Source organism: Exophiala mesophila, assembly GCF_000836275.1.
Source record: "Exophiala mesophila strain CBS 40295 unplaced genomic scaffold supercont1.6, whole genome shotgun sequence".
Taxonomy (NCBI): domain Eukaryota; kingdom Fungi; phylum Ascomycota; class Eurotiomycetes; order Chaetothyriales; family Herpotrichiellaceae; genus Exophiala; species Exophiala mesophila.
The window spans coordinates 3,097,893-3,112,757 of NW_015622509.1; the positions used below are offsets into that span (position 1 = coordinate 3,097,893).

The 14,865-nt window shown below is 51.5% G+C and overlaps 6 protein-coding genes across 6 annotated transcripts; 5 read left to right on the plus strand and 1 right to left on the minus strand.

Annotated features, from left to right (window-relative positions):
- The first annotated feature begins 148 nt into the window (after positions 1 to 148).
- Positions 149 to 2,812, plus strand: PV10_08963 (uncharacterized protein). The gene is made up of 3 exons (XM_016374063.1): positions 149 to 1,292; positions 1,354 to 1,645; positions 1,713 to 2,812. The coding sequence occupies exons 1-3, from the start codon at positions 603 to 605 to the stop codon at positions 2,210 to 2,212; spliced, it is 1,482 nt and encodes a 493-aa protein (XP_016220974.1). The 5' UTR covers positions 149 to 602; the 3' UTR covers positions 2,213 to 2,812.
- PV10_08964 (uncharacterized protein) lies at positions 2,761 to 4,733 on the minus strand (the record flags this gene model as incomplete). The annotated part of the gene is made up of 3 exons (XM_016374064.1): positions 2,761 to 3,644; positions 3,699 to 4,188; positions 4,301 to 4,733. 3 exons carry the CDS (start codon positions 4,731 to 4,733, stop codon positions 2,849 to 2,851), a joined length of 1,719 nt encoding a protein of 572 aa, XP_016220975.1. The 3' UTR covers positions 2,761 to 2,848.
- A 1,064-nt stretch (positions 4,734 to 5,797) lies between these two features.
- Positions 5,798 to 7,707, plus strand: PV10_08965 (uncharacterized protein). The gene is made up of 3 exons (XM_016374065.1): positions 5,798 to 6,100; positions 6,169 to 6,463; positions 6,663 to 7,707. The coding sequence occupies exons 1-3, from the start codon at positions 6,047 to 6,049 to the stop codon at positions 7,379 to 7,381; spliced, it is 1,068 nt and encodes a 355-aa protein (XP_016220976.1). The 5' UTR covers positions 5,798 to 6,046; the 3' UTR covers positions 7,382 to 7,707.
- Positions 7,708 to 8,046: 339 nt separating this feature from the next.
- PV10_08966 (pantothenate kinase) lies at positions 8,047 to 10,211 on the plus strand. Its single transcript, XM_016374066.1, has 2 exons — positions 8,047 to 8,926; positions 8,983 to 10,211. The coding sequence occupies exons 1-2, from the start codon at positions 8,395 to 8,397 to the stop codon at positions 9,774 to 9,776; spliced, it is 1,326 nt and encodes a 441-aa protein (XP_016220977.1). The 5' UTR covers positions 8,047 to 8,394; the 3' UTR covers positions 9,777 to 10,211.
- A 363-nt stretch (positions 10,212 to 10,574) lies between these two features.
- Positions 10,575 to 11,898, plus strand: PV10_08967 (uncharacterized protein). Its single transcript, XM_016374067.1, has one exon. It carries the CDS (start codon positions 10,800 to 10,802, stop codon positions 11,349 to 11,351), a length of 552 nt encoding a protein of 183 aa, XP_016220978.1. The 5' UTR covers positions 10,575 to 10,799; the 3' UTR covers positions 11,352 to 11,898.
- A 258-nt stretch (positions 11,899 to 12,156) lies between these two features.
- Positions 12,157 to 13,918, plus strand: PV10_08968 (uncharacterized protein). The gene is made up of 3 exons (XM_016374068.1): positions 12,157 to 12,560; positions 12,613 to 13,633; positions 13,694 to 13,918. The coding sequence occupies exons 1-3, from the start codon at positions 12,400 to 12,402 to the stop codon at positions 13,820 to 13,822; spliced, it is 1,311 nt and encodes a 436-aa protein (XP_016220979.1). The 5' UTR covers positions 12,157 to 12,399; the 3' UTR covers positions 13,823 to 13,918.
- Positions 13,919 to 14,865: the final 947 nt, after the last annotated feature.

The window sequence follows — 14,865 nt, forward strand, 5'->3', positions numbered from 1 at the left end:
AGTCCCAAGTGGCAGCCTGAAGGGAGACACTGTGCACGACTGGCAAACGTCAGACCCAAGAACCACAGTAGCAGGCTAACTCGCCATCCGCCCACTTGGTATACACAGAACCCATCCACCCATCCTCCTGCTACTTGCGGTTTCACTGAGAGACTCTATCGTTTCTTTGTCTCCTCAACTCCATCTCAACACCATTACTGCCAGCATCACTCCAGTCGATCCTCCTTCTCATACACGACTTGTCAACTTCCAAGTTACCAAGGACCATTCGCCCCCTCTTGCAGTGTTCCGTACACTCACCACTCATCTGCCCGCGACTCTCTGCACTGCACTTTCGTGCAACCGCCTCAGCTCAAACCCATCCCAGACGACCTCCATCTTCGTTCAACCCTCTAACCACCGACGCCGTCCTTCCTCCTCCCTCCTTCCCCTCTCCCCCGCCATCGCTATCTGAGATTCAATCTATCACCACGCCCGATATATCTCTTCTCATTCCTTGGTCTCTCGACCAGAGGGAACCCTTTCCAGGGTTTGGTTGACAGCACCAGTAAATCGTGACATCTGACGCAGTCTCCCCATCTGCGTCCTTCACCCTCCTCACCATGACCTCCCCAGTGCCGCTTCTTCGGCCACCAGTGCCAGGTGGTCGAAGCCAAAGCGGCAACCGGACACCTCGCCTCACCCTGGGCATTCCTCCTTCGCCAAATGCCAAACCAGTCAACCCAGATCTTTCACAGCCTACAGAGATTCCTCGTTTCAGCCTCGCTGCCAAAGCTACTCCTAAACTATCACTTGCAACGCCCATGGGAAGTCACGCCTCCGTACAAGAATCTGGCCCATCACATTTTAAGCCTACCGTACAGCCACTAAACATTGCTGCCGTGCACGGCGCCGATTCCACCAGTCGACCGCGAGGGGATAGTTTCCACAATGCCAGCGTACCGGGCTCGGCGTCAAGCTCCACATACTCTGCTCTCTCATTCGCTATGCAGGGAGGTCGTCAAGGTGGAACCCCAGATCCATCCTCAGCCATAAGCTCAATCTACTCTGAGGCGAGTATAGGAGGGGCTTCGATGGAACGAGAAGGTAGTATGGGTGGCCTGTCAATTGACTTCGATAAGTTGAGCCTTGAGAAGGGCAGACCTCTCGACGTCGAAGATCTAGATGATGAAGGATGGGGTGCGGCTAGCGAACAGAAGAAGATTATTGAACTCGGTTCTTTGGGAGAAGGTGCTGGTGGTGCGGTCACAAGGTGCATGTTGGAAGGGGGCAAGACGATTTTTGCGCTCAAGGTGGGTTATCTTAACACACCACATGTCGTCCAGCTCGACCAAGGATACTAACTTTGCATAGATCATCACAACTAGTCCTGACCCAGACGTCAAGAAACAGATTCTGCGAGAGCTCAAGTTCAACAAGAACTGCACCTCGGAATACATCTGCCAGTACTATGGCGCCTTCATGGACAAGTCGTCCTCAACGATTTCTATTGCCATGGAATTCTGCGAAGGCGGCTCGTTGGATAGTGTGTACAAAGAGGTCAAAAAGCTCGGGGGCCGTACGGGCGAGAAAGTACTTGGAAAGATTGCCGAGGGAGTTTTGCATGGCTTAACTTATCTCAACGGCCGGAAAATCATCCATCGAGGTGCGTGAAATTGGCAGCTTCTGGTCATCTGGTCCCTGGTGTCACGCTAACAATTCTCTCTCGCTAGACATCAAGCCTTCAAATATCCTACTCTGTCGCAACGGCCAAGTCAAGCTCTGTGATTTTGGTGTCTCGGGCGAGTTTGGTACCAAAGGAGATGCCAACACCTTTATCGGGACCTCGTACTACATGGCCCCTGAGCGAATACAGGGTCAATCGTACACCATCACCTCGGACGTCTGGTCACTTGGTGTAACTCTTCTCGAAGTGGCCCAACACCGTTTCCCCTTCCCTGCAGACGGCACGGAAATGCAACCTCGGGCGGGACTGATTGATCTCCTTACCTATATTGTTGCCCAACCCATTCCAAAGCTAAAAGATGAGCCTGACAATGGCATCAAATGGAGCGACATGTTCAAGTATTTTATCGAATGCTGTCTGGAAAAGGAGCCTCCTCGACGGGCAACCCCTTGGCGCATGCTCGAGCACCCATGGATGACAGAAATGAAGGCCAAAAAGGTCAGCATGAGTTCCTTTTTAACGCAGGTCTGGGACTGGAAGGATTGAGGCCTGATTTTCGTGGCTGCGGGCTGGGATTGAAGGTCGATATGGGCGGATGGATTTCTCCACACCTTCAATGGCACAGATGTACTGAGCTGCCGTGACGCAAGAATGTCTGTCAAATGAAGACGGTTGGATATTCCGAAGACATTGTTCGAGCCCAAGAGTCTTGTTGACTTCAGCGCAGAAGAATTTCCTTTGGATGGAAAGCACGCAACAAGTGGCTAGGCTTGATACGAAACGTCTCAAGTATTAGTCCGGCTCGAGCTGTGTTTTTGTACGAAACTGCTTGACTACTACTGCCTGTCTACCTGGAGGCGACCTGCACCAGTTGACTTGGTTTACTGGTGCCCATTCATGGAGCCAAGAACAAGCGAGAAGATGCATGTTGCTACATGTCTTCATCCCCAAACTTGGCCTGTCCAAGGCGACGGATGATGGGCTGCAGGTTGGCTTATCCAGGAATATCCAAGCCTCCGTCATCACACGATCTTGCATCTTCAAATCAGGATAGGAGATAGTCTTGCATACTAGAACCCAGTAGATTTAGGCTCTATTATTATCCACGGGTCAAGGCCTGTGGCCGTTGACCTCCCAAAGTCAATGCATATCAACAGTCTACGCCGTCATTTCCCTTTTCAGTCATACATCACATATGTCATCGTCAGTAAACCTAGAAACAGAGGCCAGGGATTTGGCGCTTGAAGCAATGGAATCATGTCGCTTTTGTACTTGCATCCAGAAGTCCAATCCGACATCGAAGTAGACATGGTCCCACCACAGGTAGGTCTCCAGAATGTCTTTGACATCCTTCCACTCATTTAGGTACCACCACAGGCGAGCATGAGATATTGAGACGAACCAGTCCCGATGTGTGGTTGCCCTAGCCGCGACGCCGCCAATCATGAGGATCCAGCTCATGAGTTCCCGATGTAAAGACCACAAGTCTGGGGAAATAATCTCGAGCCTCTTGCGCAGAGTGCTCACCAGCCGTGCCTTGACTCCGGAGACACGGGGCACGGGAAAGATGGTCATGTCGCTGAAGATCAAAAGGGCAATGCGACAGATCTCTCTTATCTGATGAGTGATTGCCGTCGGGGTTTCAACAGAGGCGAGATAATCGGAGATTGGAGGCAAGGCTGTCAACTGGTGCTGGGCGATGGTCCTGGCGGCGATGAGTGATGGAAGTGACGGGGCCCAGGGGGTCCTTCGCTGATATTGGTCAAGGCCAACTACAAGGATACAGCAATCTTCCACAGCTTGAATTGATTCGCAGTCCAGCTCTTGCAGCGAGAAAAAAGACTTGCCTAGACGCGACAGCATTCGCTGTGCGACGTCATCCGGAATGCATTGAATATCTGGAACCAAGGGAGTCATGGGCCGATTGCAAGGTATCTTGGGCGGCACGCCAAATCGAGTTGCAAAAAGAAGATCGTAGCTATGACCCTGTTCAGCTAAGCTTTCCAAATGACAGAGGGGCCGATCTGCTTACAATTCGAGGGTCTCTCGAAGTCCAAACAACGTCACTGCCTCTATCCCACCAAGTTGATCGAGGATCGCGAATATAGCCTGGCGATGCTGCGGTACCATCCTCATTAAGCCATAGATATGAAGATTCTGCGTCCTTGCAAGCGGCGATTCAGCAAACCCCGAGGGCTCTAAGATACCGTTGTCAAGAAGATCCCCATGCGCGGCCAGAGTGATGATAGCAAGGAGAAGGTTTTGGTGAGGTCTCGTGTTTCCTAGTTGTTGCAAGTCTCGCTGCAGCAGCATCAATGCGCAGTTCTGGTGTTTTAATGTCAGGTAGCCAAGTGCGCTCGCCCGGTCTCCGTGGGTCGATTCAAGAGATCTGAGCATCCCATACACCATGGCGTGGAGGACGGTAGGAGATTCTACGTTGGCACGCAGCCATGCCGTCTTCAATTGATCGACCTGCTCAACTGACAAGGAAGGTTTGAGGTTTCCCCATTTGGTTTCGGCCGCTGTTCATCAGTTTTGACGTTAGCATGGGAATCATCCAACAGGACAAGATCTTGGACAATAGGCACGTGTTTTCTCGCTGCGCACTCAACAGCGTGATCCAAGACGACTTACCAAAGTAAAGCACTTTGTACACATAGTCTGGAAGGCCTTTGGCTGCAAAACTGTTGAAAGGATCAATGGGGTTTTGTGCCAACCTGTGCAAGGAATGTGGTAGGTCGTATAACAGCAGAGGGGCGTATTGACCGGTGCCGGCCACGAGCCGGTCATTATGTCTCGTGATTTGGTTTGACGGATTCTGTTTCACTTTCGGCGGACATTCGGCGCCTTGTACGCTGGGTTCTGACAGAACAGAAGAGTAACTGGCAGTGTTCGAGCCTGGAATGACCTCATCTCGTTGTCGTTGGCGAGAAGCTGCATGGGATTTGCGTGCAGCATGAGCTCGCCGTTGCGAATCTTGGAGAACCTGATCGGTCCGAGTGGCATTCGGTGCATAGGATAGAAAAACAAAATTTGCATGTGCAGCGTTTTTACGTTTTGGGGCCATGGTATTGATTCAAGAGAGGCGATTTAGACCTCGAGGCCTGTCGCGGCCCTCGAACTCGATCTCGACGATCAAAGCTGACAGGTGTTGTCGTTGGCCAGTGATTCAATTCATCACATTCTGTACAACGTCCTGACGATAATGAAGTTGATGTGTATTGCAGACAGGATCTGGAGATCGCTAGTTTTCTCAAAGCCTCCGTAGGTCGTCGGCTCCCTAACCGTCACGGTGTGGTGTCCAAAGAATAGATCCACGTTAGCTTCCACGGTTCCAGAGGGCTGAATAGGAGTGGATCCTTCGCTTGAGATCAGATATTATCTAAGCCAAACCAAAGACAAAAGACGTCTACGAATACCAGACGAGTCGCTAGTATGTACGCCTTCTCCAATACAGAACCAATCTGTGCAAGCAAGGCAGCGAAGGCACCCTTGGCTGGAAGCAATCGATAGGTCAGGACGTCCATGCCCCCGTGGTTCACGAGTCCCATGGGATGTTACACTCTGTGTCTCCTTTGGCCATTCGTGAATCGGGAGGCTAAAGGTGTTTTGTCCTATTAGGGAGTGTGAACTAGACGGATTTGTATAAGTTCCACAATGCAATAATTCACCTGACTTAGTTAAGCCCGCAATGGCCGTTTCTGATCCTCCAATGAGACTGTTAATCTATTTGACTGACCAATGGGAAAGCTAATTTCCCTGCTCCGTATGCATGTCGAATCCTTCTCTACGGAGTAGTCTACGGAGTAACGGGCGTTGTAGGAGCTTGTTTCTCCTGAGGGATTCACACAGTCGAGGCTGACATTGCCATAATTCATGTGATGATAGATGTCAGCAATCTAACCAATCATAATGCATGTGGACACGAAGGCGATATGCCGCTTTTGGGCCCACCGCATGTCTTGATACGGGTATTTTGTTCAACTTCATGACACAGCAGTAGTCCGTCTGACACCTTGGCAGTGGCCCCAATCAGCCAATCACCAGCCCCACCACGTGATTTACCGACCTGGAATCAATTTGCAAGCTTGGGGGATCTGTTTAGTTTCTAATGCCCTGGTCACAGACTTTGCTGACACGATCCAACTGATCCAACGGCAATGTGCACAATTACCTGACGGATGTGCGGCCTCAACAAACTGCCATCTCTTGGTGCTCGTCCCCCACAGCATTTGGGGATGACGCCTTAAGAGATGCGGGGCAGAGACCGACACAGTCGGGGTACCCCGTTCCCCGTGAGCAGCTCGATGGATATGTATATCACTGCTTGTGCCGATTCTCGCTCAAAACGTTCGTTGCCAGTGATATTCTACTACGACGATGGCTCCGAACAAGCGCACCTTCACCATCATCCAGGCCGATGGACTTTACCCGGTACGCATATCCATCTCGGTGTCCCAGCTCTTCTCATATCTCTTCTAACTAAACACTGGATTATGCAGGACGACTCTATCGAACAACAAATATTCACGCCTACAGAGTCTCAGAACTATCAAGTCAAATATGTCCAGACCGATCTGTGGGTTCCTGGAACCCCGACACCCAAGCCATGGACGGCCATTGACAAGGTCTTGCGAGATGAGGTTGACGGCATAATGGTGCTCAAGATGGGCTTCACCAAACAAGATCTGGACCTCTTCCCCAGACTCAAAGTCATTGTGCGCATGGGAGTTGGCTATGATCGACTTGACAGGGTCTGCCTTGCTGAACGAGGTGTGACGGTATGTAATGTACCAGGTAAGTCATGGATTGGCACGATTCGATACATATTGTATATCACCCCCATTCCCCCAATCCCCAGGCCGAGAGGACTCGGTCGGGGACTATCGGCCCCCACGCTTGAGGAGATGTCCCTGAGCCCCAAGATACCCCCCACCGATCATTATTCTTTTATGTACTCCGTACAACATGTTTTGACAGTCCTGGGTGTACCTAGACTACGGCACCTGTGAAGTCGCCGATCATGCCTTGGCACTGGCACTCTCTCTTCGACGAGGCGTTCTACTCCATCATGAAACCCAGCGTGCCGACCCACCCGCCCACTGGGCGTACATTGAATCCCCGCTGGTGGCCCGTCTACAAAACACCACATTTGGAATCTTGGGCATCGGCCGAATTGGCACCGCAGCAGCTTTACGGGCCAAAGCATTCGGGTGGAATGTGCTCTTCTATGATCCATATGTGGCCAACGGCTACGACAAAAGTCTTGGCGTTGAGCGGACGCGAGATATCAAGGAGCTGTTTCGAAGGAGTACGACGCTCAGTCTGCACTGTCCCTGCACGCGCGAAACGAGGGCGATGGTTGGCTATGAATTGCTGAAGCTGCTTCCAAGAGGAGCCATCATCGTCAACACGGCACGAGGCGAGATTGTCGATCTTGATGGCGTCGAGAGATGTCTGAAGGAAGGCATCATCAGCGGTGCAGGGTTGGACGTGTTGGACGAAGAACCCATCCCTGAAGATCGAGTGCATCCTCTCTTGCAGGCTTATAGAAGAAAGGAGACATGGCTGCAAGGCCGGATGGCCGTCACATGCCATACGGCATACTACAGCCCGGAGAGCTTTGTGGACATCCGCGTCAAAAGTTCCCAGACAATGCGCGATGTTTTAATTGATGGTCTGAGCAGCAACGTTATCACTCCAGACATGGAATAGTGGAATCTCTACGCAGTCGTCTGATCGCATGGAAAGACAAACTTGCACCCAGGATCAACTTGGCGGATTTAAGTACAGCTCGGAACTCGTTGTTGATGATCATTTCGGAAGGCCCGACACTGATTCAGTCCCTCGAATCAGTCTATAAGTACGTGGTACACTGTACAGTTTCCGTCCACATGAGGTACGACTTTTGGGTGATTATAGATGATCTGGGGCTGGCCAACAAGGCCATATCCCGTGACTACTTAGATGGCTTGGCGCCGAATTGTTCACACAAGGTCAGTATATAATATGAGCTGTGACAAATGTACATACCTGGTTTAGATATGCGTGTTTTCATGATTACCTAAATACACATATCATAGTTGGAATGACTCAGCAGAGCCTCCGGGAAGTGTTCGTATGAGGGATGCATGCAAGGTGCCAGGCACGCTGCCCCAAGGTCAGGCAGGGACAAACCGGGGTGCCACGGGTGCGTGCTGCTTATGAAAAACCCGGATCTCTCGGTGCGGGGTTTCGCTCGATCGGCTAAAAGCCAAAATCTTACCTGGTAGCACGGGCGGCCGAGGTGTACTCGGCCACTACGGAGTAAGTAAAACAGGTGTGGAAAGGCCACTGTAACTGAGAGTACCACCTAGGTATTCGAATTTCTTCGACCCGACCAGACTAAAGAATTTCTAGTACCACCGTCCTATAACACCGTATCATTAATATTTGCATGTCAAGGTGAAGTTGGGGTAGCACTGCACCACGACCATAACCACAACCACAACCACGTTGACCTGCTCAATCTGCACTCTCTAATCTCCATCTACTATCTGTCTGTATCGGCCGGACGACAACAGACGACAGACTACACACAGCAGCCCCATCCCCATCCCCAATTCCAGTCTGCTTCGATCATGGGGTACACATGATCCAGTTGCAGCCTCATTCCTTCAGGTGTGCCTCGTCGCTCGCCAACAAACTCCTGCGCATGGCCATTCGGTTGCTTCCCCCTGCTTTTGACCATGACCACCCTCGACAGAACCCGCGACCTCAACGACTTTGAAGACACTGCCATAATTGACGGGGATCCAGCCGAGCGGCCACCTCGCCAGCCTCCCATCCCAGCTTCGGTCAAGATCAATGTGGAGGGTGCCTTTATTGTCGATGACGAGGTCAGGGCCCCCAACGGCACGGCCAATGAACATGTTCATTGGGAACACAAAGACATCCGCCTGCCTCATCACACCGACGTCGTGAGCCATGTTGCTGTCGACATTGGCGGTTCTCTCGCCAAACTCGTCTACTTCTCCCGCGAACCGGGCTCCTTTGGTGGAGGCCGGTTAAATTTCCTCAACTTTGAGACCGATCGTATTGACCTATGCATCGACTTCATTCACGAGTTGAAATTGACACAATCCAAGCTCAACGGTTCCACCCCACAACAGCTGTGTGTCATGGCCACTGGTGGCGGCGCCTTCAAGTTTTACAACCGAATGAAGGAGGTTCTCCACGTCGATGTAGTGCAAGAAGACGAAATGGAATGCTTGATTATCGGTCGGTGCATGCATGCCTTTTTGATCTAGCCCGTCAACTAACATAACCACTCACAGGTCTCGATTTCTTCATCACCGAAATCCCCTGCGAAGTCTTCACCTACAGTGAAGAAGAACCTATGCAGTTTGCCGAAGCCCGTGCCGATGTCTATCCTTATCTACTTGTCAACATCGGATCAGGGGTCTCCATGGTCAAGGTCTCGGGACCGAGAAATTTTCAAAGAGTTGGAGGCACATCACTTGGGGGAGGAACGTTTTGGGGCATCTTGTCCCTGCTCACGGGTGCACGAACCTTTGATGAGATGTTAACCTTGGCCGAAAAAGGTGACAACAGCGGAGTGGATATGTTGGTCGGGGATATTTACGGCACGGGCTATTCCAAGATTGGGCTCAAGAGCACAACGATTGCCAGTACCTTTGGCAAGGTTTTCCGCATGAAGCGCATGGCGGAGCGCAATGCAGAGGATGGCGAGGGGCTCTTCAGCCGCGACCCGCGGGATGATGACGATGACCAAGACGGAGGTTTCAAGACGGAGGACATGGCACGCAGCCTGCTGTACGCCATCTCCAACAACATCGGCCAGATTGCCTATCTCCAGTCGGAAAAGCATAACCTCAAACACATCTACTTTGGTGGCTCGTTTATCCGAGGCCATACGCAGACAATGAACACCCTCTCGTACGCCATCAAGTTCTGGTCCAAGGGTGAGAAACAGGCATATTTTCTTCGACATGAAGGATATTTGGGCGCCGTTGGCGCCTTCCTCAAGAGACAGCCCAAGAACTGGGGCCGGCGCAACAGCCTTGAAGATGGGCCGGCCAAGGTTGGGAGAGTTATAGGTCGGGAGTAGGCCAGAGAATGGTCCCGATCCATGCATACCTACCTACCTACCTTGTGCAGGCATCCGTTGGTCCCGCGTCACGTTTAAGCCGAGACCGCAAGACCATCAGTACTGAATACGGAGTATTGGAAGATACGATGATGCAAGGCCCATTTGCGACCCAGAACGAATTGGGCAGAATTTTCTGCCGTCAAGAGCTCTAGGACGAAGCATGAAACAATTCCCAGATTGGAAGGAATGGTTGATGTGATCCAATGTCACATATAGGTACATGAATGATTCACAGCGGTCCGTTGCTACCCTGGTGACAGTATGTTGATCGGATATGTCAGCCGCCTGTGCCATATAAAACATTCACGAGTCGAAGGAGACAGGGGATCGGTCGTCAGTACTTATCTACAGAGTACTTACTCGTACAATAGTACTTATGCCAGACAATTCCACCAGTGACATGAAAGCGGATGCGTTGGCCGTGTCAATGCAACTACCAGTGCCAGCCAGCGGGGAGGCCTGACGTCAAACCACCCACTTAAAAAACATACGGAGTATACGAGTACTCCAAGTATTCACGCATAAGCGTATCGCCCCTCAAGGCCCTGCACCATGGCAACGCATGATGCACTCTGGCATCATTGGACCACTCAGTCGTACCTAGGTGGGTTATGGATCCATGGCAGCCTAACGTCTGAACCCCTCGGCTCCTTCAGGCGCATGTTTGGCCTAAGGACAACAAGCCCCCTCACCCAACCAAATATCCTATCCCTCTGCATTTCCGGCGGCGATGACCACCTAAAACTCTACTTAGGTCAGGTGGCTTGTTCGGCCTCTCTCTCAAGTTAGTTTGGTTAGGTACCTAAAAGTCAGCATGCGTGGTAAGGTACCCAAGGAAACATACCATCTTGCATGTTCGCAGCCATTTGACGGACCTCGCACTTCCTCTCATCATTAGACTCATCCAGTTAGTCGACACTGACACCCTTGGTACATAGAGGGCGCAAACGACGCAATTGTCATGTCGTCGTGTGCGATCGGATGATTTGGCCTCCTCACTCTTCTCTGCCTCTATTACCCCCTCGCCGCGGCTCGTCATCTAGCCGTTCATACGTCCAAACGTTTCTCCCAAAGCGGCCTCCCTCCGCAATCCCCATCCCTGGATGGGCATCGCTTGCGCCTGACGGCTGCATCCAGTTCCGCCCTGCGCAGAACCATTCATCTTTATTCATCAATACTGTCGCAGTCGCTGCCAAAAAGCTGACCGACCCTCAACTTTCAACGGCATCCTGCCGTCTGCAATGGTATGCACCCGTCCGAACCGTCCTCGAGGACAGTGGGACCAGGTCCATAAGTACTGAAATCTCTCCAGGCTCCTCGAGCAGGCACGGCCACAGTCTCCTCTCTCATCACCCCTGTAATTGTTGCGCGGCAAGCGACAACGACCATCGTTCAACCGTCTGGTCCAACTTGCTCAGGACAATACTCAGGGGGAACTCTTGCGGGCGCAATCCTGGGCACTTTCTTCGGAACACTGCTCATCATCTACCTTTTCAACACCATTCTAAACAATCCGCACCGCGTCCGACGTGAAGAGGTCATCACTGAACGGAAAGTCCGAAGTAATGGCAGTCGCCGCCGCCGCAGCCGTAGTGGCAGTCTGTCCAGTGTCAGGCGGCCCAGTCGGGTGTATTCGACAAGAGATTGACGGGACGCTCAAAATCATAAGAGGATATGCGCCATGAGACCAAGTCGCTGGAAGAGCTTGGTGTTGACGAGGGCACGAATGGTTTGGGTCATACGGAAGATACTAGGAGGGTGTGTTTGTTTGCGCGTGGCGCACGGAGCATGAGATGCTCTCGGCTCATCTGTGCGACGATGCCGCCAGAGACCGTCATGATGATTACGGATGCTGGACGCCCTTTTCATTTTTGCTTGAAGATGCCATGAGCGATTTCTGTTACTCATTTTGTATATATCCCATGTATCAAGAGCACGGGTCTAGTTGGGCGACGAGAGTGATGATTCCTTGGAGATTCCTGATGCCTCTGAGATGGCCTGACACTGGATCAAAACATTGACTAGCATTCCATTTCCTCTTCAGATATCTCTACTCTGTTTGCTCGAATTGACGCGATATCTGATAGTCATTTTCTGCGATGCCTGTGGCCTCACACGGTGAAACTCTAATCTTGCCATGCAAGTCATGCCAAGGTAGCGCCATGGGCAACAATGAGGGAGAGTTGCAGCATCTACGGAGTACGGTAGCACTGGCTGTGCCTAAATTATTAAGTAGTAGGAGTACACCGACGCTTAACGCCGCAGCAGCACAGAGCTCGCTCGGCCTTGAAACCCTTGCTATGTCTGCACCTCACATCTCTCACATCTCCGTCTTTCCCATCTCCTACCTACCACCAACCGCCCATCTGCCCATCTGCTTTGCCAGCACCATTAACTACTCAATCTTGTCCTCATCCATAACTTTCTCCCAGAAGACTCGTGATCGATGTTGCGAAATTGATCAACCTCATCAGGGACGAAAAGCCCCCGCAGCAAACTCCCTCGTCCTCCTCGTCCTCGTCTGCCCTTTCCACCTGCAACACCTCCCCACCCTTGTCCAGTCTCGTACCATCTATGCACCATGGCAGTGTCAGGCATCATTCCCTTCCTGGTCGGCATGATGTTGCTAACCGGCTGTGCCAATACAATCCTCACAAAATATCAAGACCAACAATGCATCAGGAATTGTGACGACCTCGACCCCACCAAGCACCACGCCTTTGAACAACCCGTGATACAAACGTGAGACCTACTTAGTTGGCGTGAGAACCACAATATCTAATTCCGATCATAGTGTTCAGATGTTCATTGGAGAATCCGGCTGCTGGCTGGTCATTTTCGGTTTCTACATCTATCGACGAGTGGTGGCTCGCGCCCACGATCAGCCCCTCCTTTATCAACCCGTCAACACCGAAGAAGACGAAGAAGACGAAGAAGAAGCCATACATCGGTCTCCCACGAGCCCTGCCCTTAAGCCGCTGATTCCAAATGCCGATGACAGAGCCCCTTTGCAAGGCTGGAAGATCGCCCTTCTCGCCTTACCGTCAACCTGCGACCTGACTGGCACCACTCTGATGAATGTCGGCCTGCTCTTCGTCGCTGCATCCATCTACCAAATGACTCGAGGCGCCTTGGTTCTTTTTGTCGGCCTCTTTAGTGTTTTGTTCCTTGGCAGAAAACTATATCTCTATCACTGGCTCTCCCTGGTGATCGTCGTCCTTGGTGTTGCCGTCGTCGGTCTCGCGGGTGCCGTTTATTCTGGCGACAAGGATTCTTCTTCGTCCGGCGCCACTCTACCAGTCGTCATGCACTCGAGCCTGCATGCTGTGAGAGATCTGCTCGTCTACACCACTGAACCCACCGTCCTCAGGACCATCTTGGGTATTTTTCTGATCGCCTTCGCTCAGGTCTTCACTGCCACTCAATTCTGTCTCGAGGAGTGGATTCTCGAAAAGTACGCCCTTGAACCGTTGAAGGTGGTCGCGTGGGAGGGTTTGTTTGGCTTCGCCGTCACCGTTATCCTTCAGATCATCCTGCATTTCACTGTCGGCGTTTCACCAAAGGGCAGGTTTGGCTATTTTGATGCCCAGGAAGGGTATCGTCAAATGCTGACTAATCGTGTAATCGGCCTGACTAGCATCGCCATCATGTTTTCAATCGGCGGCTTCAATTTCTTCGGTCTTTCAGTGACTAGGAGCATCTCAGCAACCTCAAGGTCCATCATCGACACCTGCAGGACGCTTTTCATCTGGCTCGTCTCTCTTGGCCTAGGATGGGAATCCTTCAAGTGGCTTCAAGTTGTCGGATTTGCCCTCGTACGTGGCCCTCTTTTCCCCATCTATTGTTCATTAGACCTTCGCTAACAAGTCTAATAGTTGGTCTACGGAACATTCATGTTCAATGACCTTGTCCGGCCACCCATCAAGGCCCTTCTTCCAAGAAACCGAGCGGACCAGCATGAACATGAAGAACTGCTTCCCGAAGGCCCCATCGACCACTTGTGATTGCTGTACGCTAAACTTTGATAAACATGGCTTGTCTGTACATAACCATATATTGCGCTCCCTAGATAGAAAACATTCCTGGTTTTCCTGACAACTATGCTCCAGAGCCACAGCATTTCCTCACTCTACAGAGATTGTGTATTCCACTGCCACTGGAACCAGTTGCAAAGCCTTGTGCATGATCCTCTCAGCCGTCTACGCCTCATCGTCATGCTGGTCGTCCTTTTTGCTAGACCCTCCATCACGACGTGCTTAAGCTGTTGTTCCGCATCCGAGCGCATGACACTGTTCCGTGCTTAGTATCGCATGTCCCGTGAGACAGACCTTTGTCTAAGGTCGGGACTTCTGAGGTATGAAACTCAAGTGCTAATGTGCTATCATCTCTCCCTGACTAATCTCCTTCTCAGCGCAGACAGTGCATTACCGATACCCCTCTTTGGTCGGCGTACTCGTTCAGGCAAGGAATGGACCTTCATAGTGTAGAGGAGGATATACACGTTTTCGGCGCGCGGGAACAACGCCAAACCAAAAAACCAAAACAAGAGAGAATCGATGAAGTTTTCGTCGCTAGGCGTGGCTATTGAGATAGATTCTCTCGCTCTTGATTTGCTCGGCTCGTTTTGCTCGCTGAACTCACTGAAGGTACTGACTGAACTAGATGAATGACTCAACTAGGTCTTGACTGAATGAATGACTATTGTTGAACTGTCTGATGGATGACTCGCTGGATGACTCGCTGGATGTCTCTCACTCCTCGATATCCTCCTGTTGAAGGGGTATGTGCTTGGATAATGACTCAGCATCGCCAGTCTTGCCTAGTCTAGAACGAAAGCAAACTAACTAACCAATCCTCCTATCGCTTCACTACAATATACATAGATAAATAATCCTCAGCCCGGTGGCAGGCCTACGGGCTAGTTGACCCTCAGGACAGCCCGCCCTCGTCTAGTTGACCCCCTCGAGAGGTCCCCTGAGTGGGCTAGTTGACCCTGCGGGTGATCCCTCTCCGTCTAGTTGACCCCCCTAAAGGTCCCCTTTCAGGC

What these genes read in the sequence shown, in the direction of transcription:
- PV10_08963 (XM_016374063.1), top strand. Translation starts at nt 603, where the DNA reads ATGACCTCCCCAGTGCCGCTTCTTCGGCCACCAGTGCCAGGTGGTCGA. An exon ending in AGACGATTTTTGCGCTCAAG is followed by an intron (nt 1,293 to 1,353) that starts GTGGGTTATCTT and finishes AACTTTGCATAG; the next exon opens with ATCATCACAACTAGTCCTGA. An exon ending in CCGGAAAATCATCCATCGAG is followed by an intron (nt 1,646 to 1,712) that starts GTGCGTGAAATT and finishes CTCTCTCGCTAG; the next exon opens with ACATCAAGCCTTCAAATATC.
- PV10_08965 (XM_016374065.1), top strand. Translation starts at nt 6,047, where the DNA reads ATGGCTCCGAACAAGCGCACCTTCACCATCATCCAGGCCGATGGACTT. An exon ending in AGGCCGATGGACTTTACCCG is followed by an intron (nt 6,101 to 6,168) that starts GTACGCATATCC and finishes TGGATTATGCAG; the next exon opens with GACGACTCTATCGAACAACA. An exon ending in GACGGTATGTAATGTACCAG is followed by an intron (nt 6,464 to 6,662) that starts GTAAGTCATGGA and finishes GGGTGTACCTAG; the next exon opens with ACTACGGCACCTGTGAAGTC.
- PV10_08966 (XM_016374066.1), top strand. Translation starts at nt 8,395, where the DNA reads ATGACCACCCTCGACAGAACCCGCGACCTCAACGACTTTGAAGACACT. An exon ending in AATGGAATGCTTGATTATCG is followed by an intron (nt 8,927 to 8,982) that starts GTCGGTGCATGC and finishes AACCACTCACAG; the next exon opens with GTCTCGATTTCTTCATCACC.
- PV10_08967 (XM_016374067.1), top strand. Translation starts at nt 10,800, where the DNA reads ATGATTTGGCCTCCTCACTCTTCTCTGCCTCTATTACCCCCTCGCCGC.
- PV10_08968 (XM_016374068.1), top strand. Translation starts at nt 12,400, where the DNA reads ATGGCAGTGTCAGGCATCATTCCCTTCCTGGTCGGCATGATGTTGCTA. An exon ending in GAACAACCCGTGATACAAAC is followed by an intron (nt 12,561 to 12,612) that starts GTGAGACCTACT and finishes TTCCGATCATAG; the next exon opens with TGTTCAGATGTTCATTGGAG. An exon ending in AAGTTGTCGGATTTGCCCTC is followed by an intron (nt 13,634 to 13,693) that starts GTACGTGGCCCT and finishes CAAGTCTAATAG; the next exon opens with TTGGTCTACGGAACATTCAT.